At 33.1% G+C, this 22,889-nt stretch overlaps 2 protein-coding genes across 3 annotated transcripts; one reads left to right on the top strand and one right to left on the bottom strand.

Moving 5' to 3' along the window:
• Positions 1 to 8,722: 8,722 nt before the first annotated feature.
• Positions 8,723 to 19,363, top strand: LOC120085536 (1-phosphatidylinositol-3-phosphate 5-kinase FAB1B). 2 transcript variants are annotated; one of them, XM_039041556.1, is made up of 12 exons: positions 8,723 to 9,306; positions 9,628 to 10,303; positions 10,698 to 11,438; positions 11,790 to 11,943; positions 12,090 to 12,434; positions 12,884 to 13,753; positions 13,845 to 14,176; positions 15,068 to 15,191; positions 15,272 to 15,439; positions 16,376 to 17,887; positions 18,295 to 18,561; positions 18,650 to 19,363. In XM_039041556.1, exons 2-12 carry the CDS (start codon positions 9,696 to 9,698, stop codon positions 18,989 to 18,991), a joined length of 5,463 nt encoding a protein of 1,820 aa, XP_038897484.1. In that variant the 5' UTR covers positions 8,723 to 9,306; positions 9,628 to 9,695; the 3' UTR covers positions 18,992 to 19,363. The 2 variants fall into 2 exon arrangements, with proteins under 2 accessions (XP_038897484.1, XP_038897485.1); XM_039041557.1 differs by having other exon boundaries at positions 8,724 to 9,306; positions 16,400 to 17,887.
• A 171-nt stretch (positions 19,364 to 19,534) lies between these two features.
• On the bottom strand, positions 19,535 to 20,744 carry LOC120085537. Its single transcript, XM_039041558.1, has 3 exons — positions 20,358 to 20,744; positions 19,941 to 20,065; positions 19,535 to 19,803 (listed from the first exon to the last, which is right to left on the bottom strand). Exons 1-3 carry the CDS (start codon positions 20,526 to 20,528, stop codon positions 19,665 to 19,667), a joined length of 435 nt encoding a protein of 144 aa, XP_038897486.1. The 5' UTR covers positions 20,529 to 20,744; the 3' UTR covers positions 19,535 to 19,664.
• Positions 20,745 to 22,889: the final 2,145 nt, after the last annotated feature.

The following is a 22,889-nucleotide window of genomic DNA, read 5'->3' as shown; positions in this document are numbered from 1 at the left end:
CCTTAAGGGTCTTAGATTCGAATATACCCTCGTCGAATCTTGTTTGTTTCTCTTCTGTTCATGAGATCTTCACAATTGACATCAACACCACATCATAATTGATTCAGTGTTATAAAATTCTAGGTAAGTTCAAGAGTGATTTAGATGGTTTGGTTAATTGATTTTCAATTGCAGTGTTTTTATTTTTAAGTTTAATGTATTTGTTGGGCTAGAGATGGTTTGGTTAATTGATTTTCANTTTAATGTATTTGTTGGGCTAGAGATGGTTTGGTTAATTGATTTTCAATTGCAGTGTTTTTATTTTTAAGTTTAATGTATTTGTTGGGCTAGAGACAAATATCTATCGGAAGTATAGCCAAAAAAATGGGAAATGATATTCTATCACTATGTTTGGTACAAGTTTTTAATCTTCGGAATAGCCATTCGTGGAGGTTTTCATAACCACCCAAATAGATGGGGTTTTCTCTCTCTTACTTTTTATCTTCATTTTATTTTTCTTCTTCTTTGTTGATATTGGTTAATTTATTTAATTTTTATAAATATGTTTAATTTAAGTATATAATTGACATATATAATTAATTTTATTGATAATAATGATAATATAACAATTTATTCTATTATTATGAATTAATATGAAAACCATAATCTTTTTAAAAAATATGAATAACCATAATTGTATTTGCTTAAATTCTTTTTTATTGGTAAAATATATTAACATCATAAATTATTTATTAAAATTACCAATTAATCTTTAAAAAATATTAATTAATTAACTAATAATAAAGTAAGTTATTTTTTTCAATTAAACAATCTTGTACACTTGTACTTCTAAAAAAAATTAATCTATAATCTTAGGTAATTTTTTAAAATTAAAAATATTGTTTGAAGACTTTAAATCAATTAGTTTATATCGACTTCTTTTTTTATGTATATATAAGGTTTATAATTGACATTACACAATTAGTTAATTAACTCTTCAATTAACAAAATTAAAAAAAAAAAATAACTACCAATATGTTTTTTAATAAAAATTGATAATATAAACGTGCAATAAAAAATTTTAATTGATAATAAATATATTAAAGGGTAAATTTAGTTGAATTTTAATGACTTAAAATTGATTTAATAACTTAATGTAATAAAATAAATTAACAAATAAAAATTAATTATTATTAATTTTATACATTATAATTGTATAAAAAAGTATAATATATTCTCATACATCTTATTCTTATTCTCATATATAGCCAAACAGAGTCCTCTTTGATTGACAGACATCTTATTCCTAGATATCCTATCCCAACATCTACAAAACCTCAATCCAACAGGCCTCTTTATGACTACAAAACCATCATATGAATTATAATGCAACTATTTTTTTTCCTTTCTACGTTTCTTTTATTATATATCTTTATTTTCTCCTAAAATATCTCCCTTGTTTTAAATCATAAAATCATATAGTTTTTTTTTTTTTCAAATATCAAAACTAAACCATTTTTTTTCAAATATCGTTTTACTTATTTGTTTTGATTTTTTTTAATCTTTTTTAACTTATTATATGTTTTTGCATTTTGATTTTTTAATTAGTTCGAAAATTTTACACAATCAAACATCTGATTTAAATAAATAAATAAATAAATAAATATATATATATATATATATAAATAAATAAATATATATATATATATATTTAAAGGCTTCTTTAAAGTGTTTGTTGCACACCCTCCCTATCTTCTTATTTAGGCTGAAGGCTTCTTTAAAGTAGTAGAGTGAAAAGTGAAGATAGACCAATCACATTTGAAGTAGTTGAGTGGAGAAAATCATGGCTGCGAGTGATTCTATTCATGACTGCACCATTGTTAGGGGTTGAGGTCGGCAACGGAGCCTGTGTCGAAGGAGTCAAGATAGAAAAAGATGGAATTAGAGTGATAATTGGTGGCTCTGAAGGAGCAATAAATGAAGTCAGTGAACAAAGAGCCGAAGTCGAAACTGTTGTTGAAGTTTTGGTGGAAGAAGAGGGAGCCACGTCCGATGGAGTAAGGGATGAAGACAGAATTGAAGTCGGAGGTGTCGCGTTGGTGGAGAAGTAGAGCTCAAAAAGGAAAATGGCAGCAACTTGTTGGAGAAGAGGTCTGCACGTGTTCTGGCCAAGAGATATACCGATAGTCTCTAAATGTTTGTTTTAATTATAGTTTAATTACGAATAATTTTAATGGGTAATTTAGATTTTTTAAAATTCGTTTATTTTTAATTTTTAATTCGCTTTACCATTTTTACGAACCAAATATTGATTTGCTATTTCGAAGAGTTAAAATATGCTATTTCTGTTGTTAGTCAAAAATCTAAAAAAAACTATACAATTGAAACCACCTTATAATTATCGGAAAGTGTGTTGGATAATTTAACCCTTAAATATTGTTCATTAAAAATACAACTATTTATGCTTTCTTTTTTTCCCTTTTAAATAACGATAAATAAATATAAAACTTTTGATATAGGAAAATTGCATCTGTTTTGATTACATTTAGGTTAGTGAAAACCTAATAACCCATATCCAAATTTGTAATAAAAAAATACAAATAGATTGACGAACGGAGGGTGATAAATCCAATTACGTCGTATTGTTACCTCGTTACAATTACTATTAAGTTTACTATTTATTGTTACTGTTCCAAAGATTTTTTTTTTTGACAATTTTACTCTTGTCATTATCATTTCACTTTTAGAGGTGAAGGTAACACTAACTATAATAGTAAATTTGACAAAACTCATAAATATAAATAAATGTAATAAAAAAATAACTAAATTATATTTGTGGTTGTGGCCCATTACGATTGATCTATACCTTGTATACACAAAACGTGATTGAAATTGAGAAAATTTACGGAATAAATCATTCTTAGAAGCTTGCGAACTAGTCCTAGTAAGTAAACAACAAAAATCATTTTCCCAACCAAATATGATTCCTACTCATATTTTCCCTGGAGTAATAAATACTGTATTTTACCCATTGCTTTATTTATGAATGTTGTCGATAAAAATATTTGTATATGCATTTAATAAATACAAAATATACAATCTAGTATAAAATCTAAACAAATTGACATTAGAATTTGGATTTTTGTTTAAATCATTCAGTTAGAAAGTTCTATTATATATTCTACTCTTTTTTTTCTTTTTAAAACTGAATATAGAACAGAATTTATAACGTGTATTTAAATTAGGGTCGAATTTCATGAAACGAAAAGTTTGTTGAAATAAGTTTGATATAATTTACTAAATCTAAAGGTAAATGTTGGTTTTTTCTCCAAAATACTATAATTATTTTATTCTACGTGTATATAAATAAAGAGTCAACTAAATTAAGAATAGTTCGTCCTATACATTGACAATTGATGTTTATTTTTAGATGAAATAATAATAATAATAATAATAATTGTTTTTGATTTAAAATAATATTCAAGTTTTTTTTAATAAGATGAAACTCCAATTTATTATGCTAAAACTAAAACTTACTTTGAAAAAACTAAAAAACTATTGAAAGTTGACTTGGCTAATTTGATATTTAACATTACATGTATAAAAATGCCCTAAAATGATGAAGATTTGTGTTTGAAATTATGAAATGAAATTTCAAAATGGGGAGAGAAGATTAGAAGTAGAATTATGAGATTTATTGATTAAATAAATATAATGTTTAGTTGGGGCCAGAATTGTATAATATAAATTATTATGTAACAGAATAAAAGTTTTTTTTGCTTATTGTTGAAGACAGGTTGCCAGGCTGGCATCCGCAAATTTATTTTTGGGCATTTGCATCTTACAGCTTATATATTATAACTGTCCTTGTCATATGAACTTCTTCAAGTCCTCATACGCGTTTTTTCACATAATTTTCCTCTCCCAAAATATAAATATCCCCTAAAATAACTTTTTTTAAAAAAAAAATTAAACGGTTACCAAATAAATCTTTTAAATCATCTTTTCATTGAAACACTATCTATGGTTAATTGACATCATTTTATCATATTCATTCGTCGTGTCACATTACTATTATTATTTCCAAATAATAAAACAAAGAAAACTGGTTTTCAATCCATATTACAGAAAAGTTGAGTGTTTCATCTTCACTCATCTCATGACATTTTTATTATTAAGATTTTGAGTAAATTGGGTAAAAAAAGAAAAAAAAAAAAACTAAGGGAAAAAGATATTCTCTTAAAATAGGCTCGTGTACCTATCGCGGGTAATATTCGATCCAAATTTTATAAAAGCCGAGTCTTCACTTGTCACGTCATCTTTTGCTCCCTTTTTTTTTCACTGTCACGTTAACTTAATCAAAATGAATCGTTTGTTTTTTTAATATGGATATGACTGTTATAAGACATAAATACTTTTAACATGAATTTTTAAAGAGAGATTGCTAACGTCCTTAACCCGTTAAATTAAATATAACATAATCTAAAGTTTAATGTAATAATTATTTTTCTAGTTATATATGACATAGATAAATAGAACTATGAGAGTAGAATCTTTTAGGTTCCTTTTGTAACTTTATATTTTTAGTAAATTCACATTTGTCCCTTTCTAATGAAACAAAACTCTTCAAATCCTTGTACAATGTACTGAGAAAATTTGAAAGGAGGAATGTATGCTCATAGGAGGCCATCTATCTGGTGGAGGCGGTTATACATGAAATGGTGCAATTCATTTTAGATGTCGGTTAAAACAAATCAAATTGGTGCAATTTATGCCCACAAGATGAGATTGTTGAGTGGAGATTTCTACACTTGAATTATTGCATTCATTCTAGTTGTATTAGTTGTATGTTGAGAAAAGTTGAATACATGCAATTTACGTCTAGGGAACATGTTTTTTTTATTGAAGATGGTTGCACATGAATTGATGCACTAATTCTTTGTGTTCGTAGAAAAAAGTCAAATATGTATAATTTATGCCAATGGGACAAACTTTTCGAGTGAATGCGGTTGCACGTGAATTCACATCCATTCCAAGTCTCTACTTAGAAAATACCAATATGTGCAATTAGTATACTAATTGATCATGATTGTCCATATAGAGATGGTTTTACACATGAATTGGTGCATCCATTTTAGGTGTCCCCAGAGTAAAGTCAAATATGTTCGACTTATACTAACAGTAAATCGGTGGCTGAGGTGGTGACGAATGAAAAGATTCATCTATTATAAATGTCGTTGAGAAAAGTTAAATAAGTACAGTGTATGGCCCCACGATGCAAAAGTTAGAGTAAAAATGATTATACATAAAATTCTTGCATTCATGTTGAGTATCTACTAAGAAGTGTTATTATTATTTTTTTTAACTAAATCAAATTTTAAACTTTACCATACATGAGTATTGCATGTGGTCAAAAAAATATCTTTGACATTTCTCATGTTAGTCAAAATTTCAAGTGTTAAATAAAAAAAAAAAAAAAAAACATTTTGAGAATCCCACATTGCTTAGTTTAGAAAGTGAAATCCTCTTCTTATACTCTCACATCGAGTTATGGATTTAGTTCCTAAGGGTAATCATATTTTAAAGGGAGTGAAGAGATAACAAATGTAGGTGTGGTGGACATCTCAAATGCATTTCCATTATTTGGGCAAGGTGTGTATGATTATTTTTCATTAAAAAAATATATTAATAATTATTATCTTACTTTATTATTTTTTAAATCATTCATTCAACCGCTCCAACACGTGTCGCGAGCAGGTGGTGTCGGTCATGTCTTCCGCGCGCTTTACGCAGTTGCACGTTCATGGCTGTACGGTTTTTGTTTTGTTTTCCGTCGGCCCTTTACGCCTATAAAAGGCACAAGCCTTTTCATTTCAATACAACTTATTCTTCCATTTCCTCCCTCAAACTCTTCCTCATTTAGTTTCTGAGCAAGTCAGTCTGAAGGGTGTAAGTTTTTTATCGGTCACAGTACAATTTCAATCACGACTTAGCTTAAAGAGAATGAGATTCGCAAAACGTCTTAAAGAGAGTGAGATTCGCGACTTAGCTTGTAACAAGTTTTTGTTTTGCAAATTCCATTTTTTGACTATTACCATTCGTGACCATTTATTGCTGTCATTTCTATCCATCGGAGAATAGCAAACTCAACATCTCTTATTTTGTATTAGTTGACAAATAACTTTGTTTTTGACATGGTTAAAAACTATACTCTACATACTTGCGCCGTTGACACTCAGTTTTTAAAAATAAATAAATAAACTGAGAAAATATTATTCAACTCTTCTGATTGGATTTGTTAAGTTAGTAAATCAGATCTACATTGAGCACAATTTTATATGACACATTGTTGCAATTGAACTCTGAATTAGATGGAGAAAGACAAATTAAACACAAACAAATAAATATTTATGCACTGTTAAAGAAAAAAAAAACAAATACTAAATAAATATTTTTGCGCATTTGATCTTCAAAACGTACAACGAATTGCTTAAATATATATTTTTTTTAATTTATCTACTAAAGAAATTAATAATATAATTTTTGTCACCATGTTTGTTAGAAAAATTATGGGCATACATTATGTTTATCGAGAAATTATGCATTATTAAAAAAAAAGCATTATAATATGTATTTTCTTATTTTTTTTCTCAATTATAACAAACCATATGTGGGCGAGTAATGCAAATCTTTGACTTCAAAGTAGATAATACAAACACACAATCATTTTGACTATTACAGATTTTTCCTTACCATGTCAAAGACTACTTAAACTAGTTTTATATCTCAAAAATATTGAATTGCAATAAAGAGAAGAGATCTCTAAGCCTGAAGTCAAGATAAATACAAAACACAACTAAAAGAGTTATTAAAAGCAAATCAAAACAAAGAAACAATGAAACACGCAAATAAATGCACAGACACACATAACTTAAGTAAAAGGGTCCCAAGGAGAAGAGTCTACTTCAATCCTTTCAATAAGTGCTCCAATCCACTTAGAACAATAGAGGAAAACTCCAACTCTCACAACCTAATTGGGAGGACATAAGGTAGATGCATAGCCACAATGGTTACACTTTCTCCAAATATTATAAATAATAGTACACAAAGCAATTCTTCTAATCTTATATAGTAATCTAGATTAAAATGACATTATTTAGTCAAGCTTAGTGTTCCAATGAGAAATCCTATGGGACCCACCCTCCTAAGAGCTTATTCTCCCATATAGGATGTTTAAAATCGTAATCAAAGAATAAATGGTCTCAAAACTCAACTCCATTAATAGAAAGACAAACACATACTTGAGGTATGTTAGAACACCATCAACTAATACGATTACACATTTGTAAATAATTCCAGACAACGAGCTAGGAAATAAAAAGTGCATGGGAATATTACCTTCAAATCATAAGAGGCTAGTCCAAGGCACCTAAGGTGTCTATGTCGTGAGGACTCCCAAATACTCGTGACTGAAAACACGCCAAAAAGGACAAGGTGGCTAGGCAACATAATCCTCCCTTCTAACTTCAACTACAATCGACTGAACTTGCTTCAAGAGATCAACCGTCTCTCCCGATCTAGAAGGCCAAGCCCAAGTCCCAGAAGGGTGAAAAAACACTAGCCTTAGCATGAAGAGAACTATATGCATCTAAAATAACCATCGTACAAGAGAAACAGACAACCTATATAACCTTAACACACAAAATATAGATCTATATCCAGGCAACCCACATAGATCGATAACAAATTAGGACAACCCAAAACAACTTCATGACACTAATGACATTCAGAGGAGGAAAATGATGGATACCTAGACCACACTTGCAATATAGCAGACAAACCTTCGACCAAGCAACATTGGCCCCACTAACATTATCTGACGTCCCCTCTAAAGATATGATTAAAGTAAACGGGATCTGAGTCATGCACGACTTTCGCGGGATAACAAATACACTGACCCAATAAACTTTAAAAATTCTTCAGAGCAGACCGAATAAATTGTAGTCGACCAACATAAAAGAAATCCCTATTTAACAAGATGATGATATATACAATTCACTTCCTTGTATTATAACTCTACAAGATTTGAATGTATTTGTATTTATATGTTATCAACTAAGCATTGTTCAATTAATTAAAATATATTTCATAAATCAAAAGGTTAAAGTTTGAATTCTTTCCTTTCCATTATTGTATTAAACTTAAAAAGTTATTACTTCTTTGAATATATCATCCACCAAAAAGTAAAACATTTGAATCATTCGCTTTATATATGGTTGAACTATAATTAATAACATTCAAATTAAAAGTTAGCTTGAAATGGTCTAAAAACATGTCAAGGGATAAATATTAATCATAACCACGACCTTATCATACCAAAGTTTCAAAAGAAAACCATCTATGGAATTCAAGAGGTTTCCACAATTTCTATTTTAAATAAATAAAAAAAAACGTCTAAATTTTAAATTACTTGAAAATGTTTGAAACATAATAAAAATCCCATTAATACTTAAAGAACACCAACTCAATTTTGAAAAATATATTTATTTTTTGAGGAAAAAGAATTAAAAAAAAAAACATACTTTCAAAGCTATTATCCAATCCTTATTCCTTATACGCAACTATTCATATTATGATATTCACATGAAAAAAAGTGATTAATTGACAGCAATAAATATAATAATAATAATTATAAAAAAAAAAAAAAACAATTTCCATATCTTTCGCTTGTTTCTTCGGGAAAAAATAATCAAATTATGAAGAAAACCGCATGATTGAGTAAGCTAAGAACTGAAAAAAAAAAAAAAAAATTAAATTAGCGGAAGAATTTGCAGAAGTGCTTATTGATGTGGATGGATGAGATGAGTGGAAAATTTTGATTTCTGTGGTGTCGAAGATCGGTGAAATGATGTGTTGATTCGTTTTTGGAATCTGCGAGAAATCTCTCTCTCTCTTTACGCTTCTTCATCTTGACTCTCTTCACCAACAACCCTTTCTTTCACACTGTCTGAACCTTTTTTTGGTAGTGAATCACGGTTTCTTTCTCCTCAAACCCCAACTTTGAGTTGTGCTGGCCTCTTCCTTTCCGCTCAGGTGGATTTGGCGGTGGTCAAATTCAGTTCAAGTTGAAGCCAATCGGAATTCGACACCTTATTTATTTTGTTTTACTTTCCACTGTTTGATGTTGAAAACTTGGAGAGAACGAAGATATTCTGTTGAATATACAGTAGTGTTTTGATTTTTGTTTTCTGCAGAGAGGAGTTGAAGGGGGAGCTGGAAGTAATTGAATTTGGTCGGTTCCGAGGAGCTTGATTGAACTTATTGAAGGTAGCTGAGAAGATTCTTGATCTTGCTTTGCTGCTGTTCTTATTCGATTTAATTAGTTCATGCTTTTTCATTACTTTCGAGTTAATTTATGTCTGAGATTGGGGTCTGGTTCTTTAATGGAGAAACTACTTTATTTTTTGTGGTTGGAAGATTAATGTCGATGTCAAATATTGAAGTAGGTATAATAGGTGAATTCTGGAATGGATTTCGCTTCTCCAACAGCGAAGTTCCATTTTCGCTGTTTTTTCTTTCGGTTGTTCTTCCTTTGCGTTAAGGTGGAACCAGTTCGGTCGAGGTTCAGTTGACTTTTTTTGTTTTCAGGTTGAATTTGTTGAGTCTCCTTTCAAATGAGCAAATCATAATGAACGGAATCGTGGGTTTGTTGGTCAATGGATTCTCCAGACAAGACATTGACTGATATACTTGGTAATTGGAAGTCGTGGATCCCTTGGCGATCTGAATCAGCTAATGTATCGAGGGCTTTTTGGATGCCTGATCAGAGCTGCCGGGTATGCTACGATTGTGACTCACAATTTACCCTTATCAACCGTAGACACCATTGCCGTCTTTGTGGAAGAGTGTTCTGTGCCAAGTGTACAGCAAACTCGATACTTGCTCCATCAGGTGACCCAAGAATCCCTCGTGAAGAGAGGGAGAGAATTCGTGTTTGTAACTATTGCTTCAAGCAATGGAATCAGGGAATAGCTGCTCCAGATCATGAGATCAGGGTGCTTAACCAGGATATCTCCAGTTCACCATCAGCAGCAAGTTTGTCCAGTCCTAGATCAAGTGGCACTGCTGACAGCAGCATTACTTTTGCTTCTGTGCCTTACTCCCTTGAGGCCAACCAACAAGCTCAAGAGCATTCTGGTCTCAGCCCACAACATTCGTCTGTTATCTTAACAGGCAGAGATCAGCAGGGTGAATCGGCATCGGGAAGGAGCATTGACATTCTTTCTAGCATAGGAGATATACCACAAAATTATTCCATGAACAGGTTTTACCTCGCTCTAATGTTCGCATTTAATTTTTGGTTGTTGCTTGGCCTGTACAATCCCTTTAATATTTTGATCATTCTAACCACCTCTATTATAGGGTTTCTGCTCTTTGTTACAAATCGATATTTTGATTTAATCTCAAGTGTTTAACTTAATGGTAGAAGACCCTTGGTGTTGATCAACCGGCCATAAATTTGAGAAAATAAGAGCCACACATATCCAAATCGTATAGGATTGGAGAGTAGTTTAATGTTTGGGATTTCATTTTGAAATTCCAATATCATTTTACTTATGTAGTCATTTTAATAGTTGGTGTTTCCTGGCAAGAAGGCATAGAATGAAACATCTTTTGTTGTATTTTACTCATGTGCCTTGTGGTTTCTTTGTTATCAGGAGTGCTGGCAAGGATGATTATGATGGTGTATACAAGTCAGATACTGAAGCAAGCCATTCACCTCCAGCCATAAGTTACTTTGGTCAAGCTGAATCTGAAGAGATTGGCAATGAGCATGGTCCACATAGTGAGCAGCTCGATGGGGAAAACAATGACGCCAGAAGTTTAAGTAGCTCTCCCTTGCAGGAAAGTTTTTATTCACATGGTCTGGAAGGAATTCCAGATCTTGACCAGAAGGAAGAAACAAATTTTATTTATGGAGAAGATCAAGGGCATGCCTCCTTAGACTTTACGGATGATGCCCAGTCTGAACCTGTTGATTTTGAGAACAATGAGCTTCTCTGGATCCCACCTGAACCTGAAGACGAAGAAGATGAGAGGGAAACTTTTTACGATGATGATGATGAGGGACATGATGCTGGTGAATGGGGGTATTTGCGAGCATCTAGCAGTTTTGGGAGTGGGGAATATCGTAGTAAGGATAGGTCTAGTGAGGAGCACAAGAATGTCATGAAGAATGTTGTCGATGGACATTTTAGGGCTTTAGTTGCTCAATTATTGCAGGTTGAGAACCTTCCTTTGGGCGAGATCAGTGATAAAGAGAGTTGGCTGGAGATAATTACTTCCCTCTCTTGGGAGGCGGCCACACTACTAAAGCCAGATATGAGTAGATGTGGTGAGATGGACCCTGGTGGATATGTGAAAGTCAAATGTATTGCTTCAGGACATCGCCGCAGTAGGTAACTGTTTTGGTGTGTATAAAGCTTTTCATCTGTCATTAAACTGTCTCAAGTCACTTATGACACCTAACTGTGTCTACGGGTTTCTGTAACAAAACTATTGTCCTATTTTACGTTTTGATGATGTGATGCTTAATTACACAATTCTTTCCATCTTGGCCACTTTTTTTTGACTGATGAATCTCTATATATATTTTCTCTGATATGGTCCATACCTATGTTGAATGCTAACGTCCCTAATCACAACAACTGATTCTTCTTTATTCTATAGTTGCATGTGCTTTTGGTTTTAAAATAAGTTAATACTTCTAGCTCTAACCTTCTGACAATGGTTCAACAACTTTCTTTTAGTACGGTGGTAAAGGGGGTGGTTTGTAAGAAAAATGTGGCCCATCGGAGAATGATCTCAAAGATAGAGAAGTCTCGCTTGCTGATTCTTGGAGGTGCACTTGAATACCAACGGGTTTCCAATCACTTATCAAGTTTCGATACACTGTTGCAGCAGGTTGTAACTTTTTATTCTCTGTCTGTTAGTTATAAATGATTAATTGCCAGTGCTTGTATATATTCTGTACACCACCACATGCATTCATTTGTTTCTTTTTTCCTTTTCTCCCTTGTCTTGTGCTAATTTGATTTAAACCTTTTTAGGAGATTGACCATTTGAAGATGGCAGTTGCAAAAATAGATGCACACCGCCCTGATGTTCTTTTAGTTGAAAAATCGGTGTCAAGATTTGCACAAGAGTACCTACTTGCAAAAGATATATCGCTCGTTCTCAATATCAAGAGACCTCTTTTGGAGCGTATAGCCCGCTGCACGGGTGCACAGATAGTTCCTTCGATCGATCAACTTTCATCACCAAAGTTGGGATATTGTGAGTTATTTCATGTAGAAAGGTTCACGGAAGATCTGACCTCTTCTGGACAGAGAGGGAAAAAATCGGTGAAGACATTGATGTTTTTTGAAGGCTGCCCAAAGCCATTGGGTTGTACTGTAAGTTCTTGATATATCTATTGCCAAATTTGTGTGTATATGTTTACTGAGAATAATGTGTAAAATCACGCTTGTCATTGTGGCCATGAAAAGTAATGTACCAAGAATTTCTAGAATTACTAGGGTGGAAGAAAAGCTTGGGCATGGCAGAACTTCGTTTCTGCATGAATATTGCTCACTTGTTGATTTTCATCCTTAGGACTATCTGCTGGAAGAATGGATTGGTGGTTTCGGAGTTAGTTTCCATGCACACTTCTTTTTGGGGGGTAGGACTGAGGAAATGATGACTTGGCAGTATTCAGATCTATAACTGTTTCATTTTTTCAGTGGTCCAGTGGATGTATTACTTAATTTGATCGTTGGTTGTTGTGCCATACTTACAGAATAGATGTGTGATTACAGACCATTGGTTTAAGTAGTTATAACTTTTACTTGTCTATTCCTTTTAGATTTTACTTAGAGGTGCTGACATGGATGAGTTGAAGAAGGCAAAGCGAGTTGTTCAGTATGGAGTTTTTGCTGCTTATCATTTGGCCTTGGAAACATCTTTTCTTGCTGATGAAAGAGCCTCTCTACCAGAGCTTCCCTTGAACTCCCCAATTACTGTTGCAATTCCTGTGAAATCGTCCGTCGTTGAGAGATCCATATCAATGGTCCCTGATTTCAGTCTTCCTACCTATCAGGGACAGCAACCTAGCTTACCTATTGATGAGCCACAAAGGTCCAAAAGTTTACCTTCCTCAGATCTAATCTTATCTAGCAACAGCACTGTACCCTTTGTAGAAAATGGCCCTAGTTCTCAACTCTCACAACCAAGTTCATCCGCTGCAAATTCAGCAGCAATTTTCTCTTCTCATCCCGTGTCTTGGACTATTGGTTCTGAGTCTTATGGCAATGAGCCCTCTCCATATGGTACAATTAAGGAGAGAAATGCATTGGGTCCCCGTGGTGAAATGGAAGAATCTTCTGCTAATGGTTATCAACACCATCAAGAACTAGAATCTGGCAAGTTTCCTATTGATTCTGAAGTCGTTCATAACTCAGTGGTATCTAGCCAGCCAATTGACTCGGAGCCATTAAACGCGCAACAGAATATTCAAAATCATCAAGAGTTTGGAACTTCTAAAGAGGAGCTGGGAACAGGGAAAGATGATTTCACTACAGCCTCTTCTGCCCATCAAAGTATTTTGGTCTCGTTATCATCAAGGTGCATATTGAAAGGAAGTGTCTGTGAAAGGTCGCATCTCTTTAGAATCAAATACTATGGGACTTTCGATAAACCTTTAGGCCGATTCTTAAGGGACAAACTATTTAATCAGGTGAGCTGTCTTATTTTAATGTACATCAGATTTCTTTCTATTAAAAACTTGGAAATACTGATGAAAATGATGAGTCATTATACCATTTCAGGCTTATCGATGCGATTCTTGTGAAATGCCAGCAGAAGCACATGTTCATTGTTATACTCATAGACAGGGCACCCTCACAATATCTGTTAAGAAGTTACCAGAAATTCTCTTGCCAGGTGAAAGGGAAGGGAAGATTTGGATGTGGCATAGATGCCTGCGATGCCCACGAAACAATGGTTTTCCCCCAGCTACTCGAAGAGTAGTGATGTCAGATGCTGCATGGGGACTCTCCTTTGGGAAGTTCTTAGAGCTCAGTTTTTCAAACCACATTGCTGCTAGCAGAGTGGCAAGCTGTGGCCACTCCCTACATAGAGACTGCCTTCGTTTTTATGGGTAATTAATTGGCTTACCAAAAAAATATTTGAATTCTTAAAAATTATAAAATCAGCCAGTATTTATATATAATAGACACCTGGCAATACATAAGTGTAGTAAGATGTCTTTCAATTTCATGCACCACTCCATGAAAAGAGAGAAACCATAGTCTTCATGGACATATCGGAGCATAGTACTTTCTGAAGTAATACTGATCGTCCTCATATTTAATTACAGTCAATTTGTTATATCTGTAATTAAATTCTTAAATAGTCTTATGTAGTCCATTTTTTATAATTGATGTAAATTTATATATTGGTACTCGGTTTGTTATGCTGATTAACATTTTACCATGCAATTTGAGTGCCAAAGTTGGTTCCTTTATTCCTCTTGATGAATGTTGTGTGCTTATTTTTGTACTTGATTCAGAACATTATTATATATACATTATAGGGCCCACATATCACTGGAAGTTATGTAAGTTCTAGAGTTTTAGATATAATATTAAATTCACTCTAACCCATCGACTTAAGTTTTGGGTTTAGTGATATCAAAGCAGGACGTTCTGAGTTCAAACCTATGTAAAGTCATTTCCTCCCCAACCCAATTTATATTGAATTCTACTTGTTGGGCCTTTAACAAATTTTTGAGTTCACAAGTAAGGGGATAGTATTAGAGTGTTGATATAATATTGAACTTATGTAACCCATAATTAAGCTTTTGGGTTCCCGTGAAAAGATATCTCTTTTCTTTTCTTTTCTTTTTTCTCAACCTGTGGGGGATATCAAACTTGCCATAGTGGAAAACATACAGTCTCTCATTTCACTTGTGCATCTTCTTTTTCAACCTATGGGGATATCAGAGTAGCCAAAATTGAAAATAACTTCTTTCATTGCTTTACTTGTACAGATATGGGAGAATGATTGCTTGTTTCCGCTATACTTCAACCGATGTGCATTCTGTATACCTTCCACCATCAAAACTGGATTTCAACTATGAGGATCAGGAGTGGATACGAAAAGAAAAGGATGAGGTACAATAACTTTTAGATTTGAGATGTTTATGATATAATTTTCACTGCACATGGATGATTTAATTATCTGATTCTAGCAGGTGGTGAACCAGGCTGAGCTTTTGTTCTCCGAAGTGTTGAATACTCTTCGTCAAATTGCAGAAAAAATATCTGGTGCAGGGACCCTCAATAGCATGAGAAAAATGGAACTAAGACGCCAGATTGCTGGGTTGGAAGCAATGTTACAGAAAGAGAAGGCCAAATTTGAGGTAAGCCTCCAAGAATGGTGAATGTTAAAGTTAGAATGTGTTAGGATACCAGCTAACAAGAATACTCAAGAACATAAAGAACAAGCAAAGAGCACTAAAAGATAGATTTATATTGCAATATCATTAAAGAAACTACAGTATACCATAGCCTTTCGAGAGGCCTACTCTCTCCCATTCCCCATAGGAAATCACTACAAAATTCCTCAGTTTTCCTCTCAACCCACTCCTATTTATTACCAAAGCCCTAACCAACTTACTAGCTATTTACTAATTTGCCCCTACTCATAACCATACTAATATTTACTAATAATCTTACTATGTCCATAACTAGGGGTCTTATAGAATGCTCTTTGGCATCTAACCATCCTTCCTGACTTTGTATGGAAATGCAATTTGGTTAGACTGTAATTTTCAGTTGAATCCCTTGAGTTGATGGGTTTGTCTTCTCATACTTGATCAACAAATTTTTTCTTTCTACTCCTCAATCTGTTTACTAATTGGGAATAAGGATGAATCATAGTGGTTGACCTCGTCTTACACTGTTTTATTGTATGGTGCATATGCCTTTTTGACCATTTCGATGGCTCATTTGTGATATCTGCATGTATCTTTTAAGAACTGGGATGGATCAAAGTTGTTGAACGCCTGCCGTTTTACTGTGTGGTGCATATGCCTTGAAAGATTTGATGTATGCCCTGATTACATTTTGTCAAATAGAAATTAAAACAAACCTGAGAAGTAAATATGTCCTCAGTGATTTTTTTCCCTTTTTGAAATTTAATGTATACATCTATTATTCTCAGTGATACTAACTGACGTGTTCATGAAGATCTTTTCTTGTATCTCAAAAACCACAATTGTTTCTTATATTTGAAAATATAAAAATCATTACATTTAAAGTTCATGTGGACAATATCTAATTTCTTGCTAATTTAGTTGGTTCTGATGCTTGTGGTCAAGGAATCACTCCATAAAACTATGAATGGGGAAGGAAAACAGGGCCAGGGTGCTGTGGACATTCTTGAGATCAACTACCTGCGTAGGAAGTTACTAATTCAAGCTTATGTATGGGACCAGCAATTGATCCAAGCAGCCAGTTTAGATAACGGGAACTCTGCTGGCAGCTTTAATGCAGAATCTGAAGAGAGACTTGTGGTTGATAGCGAGAAGCTCTCTGAAATTAGCACCAACAGCAAATTGGTTGAAGACCTTAAATCCTCTGACTCTCGTCTTGTCTATCAACAGTGTAATGAAGGCCCAAGTAATGGTAAGGAATTTGTTACCAGCTCGGTTCAACCTGACATTCAAGTTGAAGAAGTTGGAGATTCAGATCCAGATAAAGAACATTTATGCAGCACGAGCATTAGTCCTCCATCTGAACCCCTAGAATCAAAGACATATTTTCATTCAGCTCAGGCTGATGGGCAGTTTTCTAGGATGGTGAGTTTATCAGATACACTCGAGGCTGCATGGACAGGTGAAAATGGTTCAGTAGTTGGAATAACAAAAGATAATTCCCATATTTTGTCCAATTCATCAGGCACCGATATTACCATATGGAATGATCGTTCTGAAGATCAGAATGGGGACAGGGTTACCCATGCTGTTTCTCAGTCGCTTCCTTCAAAGGCACTTGAGGATACAGAAGACTTTGAAGGCCACTTAGAGACGGCTTTCTCAAACTTTTATTATTTATTTAATGAAAATTTTCTAGCTAGTGGTCAGAAACTTGAAGCACTAGCTAAACACAATCCTGTCTTTCTGTCTTCATTCTGGGAGCTAGAGTTTCAAGGTGGAGCTAGACTGTTCTTGCCTCTTGGCGTAAATGAAACTGTTGTTCCGGTCTATGATGATGAACCCTCAAGTATTATAGCTTACTCTCTAATGTCACCAGAATATCATTCCCAGTTGATTGATGAGGCAGAAAAACTGAGAGATTGTGGTGATTCGTTGCCTGCCTTATCTTACACAGACTCATTTTTCCAGTCCTCTGATGATTTCTCCTTTGATACGTCTAAAAGTATGGGACCTTCAGATGACACTGTTTCATCCATCTCTGGATCTCGTACCTCTATTAGTTTGGATCCACTCTTATACCCAAAGTCCCTTAATCCCAGAATTTTTTTTGAAGAATATGGCCCACATGGTGGAGTAAAATATTCTGTTACCTGTTACTATGCAAAACGATTTGAAGCTTTGAGGAGGATTTGTTGTTCAGAACTTGATTTTGTAAAGTCTCTTAGTCGTTGTAAGAAGTGGGGAGCCCAAGGTGGTAAGAGTAATGTGTTCTTTGCCAAAACATTGGACGATCGTTTTATTATTAAGCAAGTCACCAAGACTGAACTGGAGTCATTCATTAAATTTGCACCTGAATATTTCAAGTATTTGTCTGAATCAATTGGTACGAGAAGTCCTACATGCCTAGCAAAAATTCTTGGAATCTATCAGGTACCTCTAATCCTTTAGCTTTATTACATAATCAGGTTGTGAAATTGTAACAATGTTTAGAGAGTTTTCCAGGACTCGAGAAAAGTTAACTCTTCAAGATAGATTGATAATAGTCTGTTATAAATGGTCAATTCATCTTTTGACGGCTAAATGGAAGAGATGATGAAATGAAAATGAAAATTTTTTTTTCCTACTTTTGGAACACAATTTGATCCTAAAATGGACTACAGGTACTAATTATCTTTAAGAAGAAAAATCTAGAAACGAAGCATAAGAATAAACGAAGCATAAGAATTTTATACGGATGTTTGAAGCCATTTCAATTAGCCTACAATGGTTAAACTTTTGATAATTGAGAGGTTTTCTTCTCTGAAATTTACTGTTTGTTGTTGGTTCCATGGTGGAAGGTTACGGCAAAACATCTTAAGGGAGGTAAAGAATCAAAGATGGACGTTCTGGTTATGGAGAATCTTCTGTTTAGAAGGAATGTTTCGCGACTTTATGATCTCAAAGGATCCTCAAGATCACGCTATAATGCTGATTCAACTGGGAATAACAAAGTTCTGTTGGACCAAAACTTGATTGAAGCAATGCGAACTTCTCCAATTTTCGTTGGAAACAAAGCAAAACGATTGTTGGAGAGAGCTGTCTGGAATGATACTTCATTTCTTGCCGTAAGTTTATCAGTATGTGTATTTGCTTGATGTTCGTAAACGATCTTCCAACACATTCTCACGCACTGTTTAACCTGTGGTAATGTAGTCAATCGGCGTGATGGACTACTCGTTGCTGGTTGGGGTGGACGAGGAGAAACATGAACTAGTAATCGGGATCATCGATTTCGTGAGACAGTACACGTGGGACAAGCACCTCGAGACTTGGGTAAAGGCTACCGGCATTCTTGGTGGGGCAAAGAACTCGTCTCCAACAGTGATCTCCCCCAAGGAATACAAGAAGAGGTTCAGAAAAGCAATGACAACCTACTTCCTGATGGTCCCAGACCAATGGTTTCCGCAGTCTATCGTTCCGAGCCAGTCTCAGTCTGATTTTGGTGACGAGAACATGGCGGATGGAAAATCTGATGCTGTTTCTGTTACGTTGTAGATAGATGTGAGTGAATCTCAGAGTACAACCTCTCACTTTTTGTTCATTGAGTAAATTGATTCTTTTAGGTAGATTCTTTTCCCCCTTTTTTCTTTTGGTCTGAATTTCATTGTTGAAGAGCAAGAGGAGGTGATGATAATTCTTAGGAGGTGTGAAAGAAGGCTGTTAAAGCCATTAAGAAAAAGGAGGTACAATATTAGTTAACCTCTTGATTAAGATCTCTGTATAAAATAGGTAGTGTTGTAGTTAGATATACAGTGTATAGCTTCTGTTCCCCTTATCAATGTCTTATGCTTCCAAAAAAACACATTACCTCCATATGTTGTACTTTACAAGATAAGTTACTTCAGTTCCAACATCATTGAAACTAAATTTTCAATCTTATCACACATCAGCCATCATCATCTCAAACTTCAGTAGTTTAAGAATTGGATTAATTCAGGAAAAAAAAAATGCAATTTTAGGGCAGTGCATTTGATTAAGTGGTTCAGATCCAGAAGTAAGTAGATCTACTAAAAATTACTCAAATTAAAACAAGGTCTGTTTACACCTTACTTAAACAGGATATAGAACTATATTATTAAAAAACAATGCCTGTTTACATTGGACATAACAAGTACATACATTCAACTTTATATTTGAGTATGATCCAAAAGAGTGGACCATATTTAGATTAGCATAAGGAGTTGAAGCCATTAGCATTAAAGTCTTTTTTAACAGCTACACCTTTTTCAGCATGGCTTAGCTCTCCCCCACCAGCTTTTCCTAGATGAATCCAACTTTGTTTTAGTAGATCAATAATCTCTGTCTCTCTAATTGTGGCCAAAAAACACAGATCAATAAACAAGAACACATCAATCTTACAGCTTCCAGAAAATCTCTCTCTCTCCCCCTTTTTTTTTTTTATAATCAGAACTTTGGGGTAGGTTTAGAATATTGATTCATTTACCTTTGATGGTTCCCTTTTTCGGGAAGGCTTTGGTGAATCCGAGGGCCCTCATCATATCCTTCGCAGATGATCTCCCCGTTCTCATCTGCATAACAAATCACTCCCTCCGATTGATCCTCGAAAACCTGTTAGTTTTTCGTTGAACTTGGCAATTAGGTACTGATCAATATTTCTAGGATTTAATGATTCATAAAAGTAGAACGACGCATCGTATTAACTATTCACGTTATTTGTTAGTAGTAAAGATATTAGCTTGGATCGTGTATCAATCGTCAATCTTCAGTAGAGGTAGAGGATAAGGTTCCATCAAAACAATTACTTACATTAAAAAAGATATGAAAGAAGAATGTGAGAAAGAGAGAGAGAAGATGATATGATGAAGAACATGAACAGAAAATGAAAGGAGAAGAGGTTGACCTTGTTCTTAATGGAAGATCTGATCTGCAGTGGAAGTGAGTTCTTGAGAGGAAATCTTGTAGGTTGAAGCATCCAAATTCTGCTAATAGGCTTAACTGAAACTGAAAGACCAGATTTCAAAAGAGAGACATTGAAAGAAGAAGAAGAACAACAACAAGAAGTTATTGCCATAAGTCTGAGACTACAATAAACAAGAAGAAGATGGAATAATGAACAAAAACTTAAAGCTGTTCCTTGGTGGGGGCTCTTTCTAATTTGTTTTATGCTATTTCCCCTTTAAGCTTCATATATTTAATGCTTTTTTTTTTTTTTTTCTTTTTAAATTTGAACTAGTGTTATTTCCAAATTTTTTGTTTACAAATAAAAAAATTTCCAATTATTGAAGATCGGTAATGTAAGTGTCATCATAGTGCATTATAATAAATGAAATATATAAATCTAATCTAATATAGTAATGTGAGGGCCCATGTGGTTTATCTTCCACCTGTAACCTGCTACTGCCGGTGAATCCAATCTCATCTCACCCATTGAAATAGGTTAAAATAACATTTTATTTTCATCGTTTGTTCAAATTTTAATTTATGTAATTTCACTTGTCCAATTTTAATATATGCTTTTTCAATAAATCTTAAACTTAATCTATAAAAGTTAATATTTACCAAAATTGGTTAAATAATAATAACAATTTAAGTTGTTTTTAAATATAATAAAATGAATCAAAATATTTACAAATATAGCAAAATGTCCTTATCTATCATCATTGTTAGATACATATAGACACTTATGGATTTCAATCAATGTCTATCACCAATAAACCATGATATTTTGCTATATTTGTAAATATTTTTAATAGTTTTGTCATTTTAAACAATTTTCCTAATAATTTCCATATATGGAATACGACATGTAGATATATTTTCGAAATTTTTAGTAAAATTACTAATATATAACAAAAAAAAATCTAAAAGTATCAACAATAAATTATGATTGTAGATTAAATTTAAGACTAAATTGAATTAATGAGAGTAAAATTGCACAATTAAAAATATACGAAGTAAAATGATATTTAACAAATTTTTTATACCATTCGAATTCTCTTTCTCTGTTTCTGGTAATTGGCTACTACATCTTTTCAAAGTTGGGTGGAAACGCAATGTAATTTTGTTTATTTATTTATTCCGTTGGGCCCCTTTTAAATATGTTTAAATATTGGATTAGTTTATCTTAACGGCAAATTTGGTATTGAAAAGGAAATTTTGTATTGCATTAAACTGTCAGGCGCTAATGAATGCGATTGAAATGATTATATTTAATAAACAAGATTATCAAAGCTTCATACTCCAATTAACTCTTCATTAGGATAACAGTAATAATAAAAGCGACAAAATATAATTACCAAAATTACAAAAATAACCTTGTTTCTGCATTAAGGAAAATTTCTCTATACTACCACAGTCTATTGTTTGTTATAAAACGAGTATTGAATAATTGTGAGGAATTCATGTAATTAAAAAAAAAAATTTATTTAATGGCGTGATCTTTATTAAATAGAAAGAGTATAAAATCTATAGAATCTTTAAGAATGAGTTGTTTTCAAATATAGAAAAATGAACCAATTTATTTATAAATATAGTAAAATGTCATTGTCTATAGTGATAAACAGGAATAGACACATATAACATCTATCAATGTCTATCACTAATCAGTGACATTTTTGTTAGGAATGTCTTAAACTCGCAATTCGTAAATATTGTTAACATATTCTATTTATCAATAAAAATATTGTTGAGAATATTGCATTCTTTTATGAAAATCCAATAAATAAATCCAAGGCTATAACATAAATACGTTAAACTTTAAGTGGCGTCATAAAAGAGGATCAAGTTTTAGTATGTAGCTGAAAATGGTCTATAAGTATATGGATGAGATTGACTACCTCATCCTGGTGACACTATCGGATGCGACTCATTTTGTATACCGATACAAATGATGTGATCAAAAAATGATTCATGTAGAGACATGTGAGTTGGGACATCTTGTGCAATGAGTTTGCATAAGACCGGATCTCGAAATAATCACTTTTCTTTATAACAACCATTTACCGTTAAAATTGACTATTTCAAACTCAATGACCTAGGATAACTCAATCTTAATATTGAGCTAACTATGAACTCCTGTTTATTCGGGATTATCCTTTGATCTACATAGGTGAGAGTAGGGGTGTTCAAAAAACCCGATGACCCGAAAAAATCGATCAACCCAACCCAACCGTGGGTTGAGTTATAAATTCTTTTGGGTTGAGTTAGGTTCAAATAAATGAAAATTTTATGGGTTAGGTTGATTCATGGGTCACCTAAAATAACTCAAATCAACTCGAACTTATTATTAACTTTAAAATGTAATTTTTTTTTTTTTTTGCTTATGTACAATTAGATATACATATATTTTTTTTAATTTTTTTTAATTTTATCAGTTTTTTGGATAATTTATTTTTCAACAACTCTTAAAAATATGTTTTTTTTTTTTTTTTTT

Source organism: Benincasa hispida, chromosome 9, assembly GCF_009727055.1.
Source record: "Benincasa hispida cultivar B227 chromosome 9, ASM972705v1, whole genome shotgun sequence".
NCBI classification, from domain to species: Eukaryota; Viridiplantae; Streptophyta; class Magnoliopsida; order Cucurbitales; family Cucurbitaceae; genus Benincasa; species Benincasa hispida.
The sequence above is the reverse complement of the archived record's forward strand: the minus strand, read 5'-3'. Positions and strand labels throughout refer to the sequence as shown.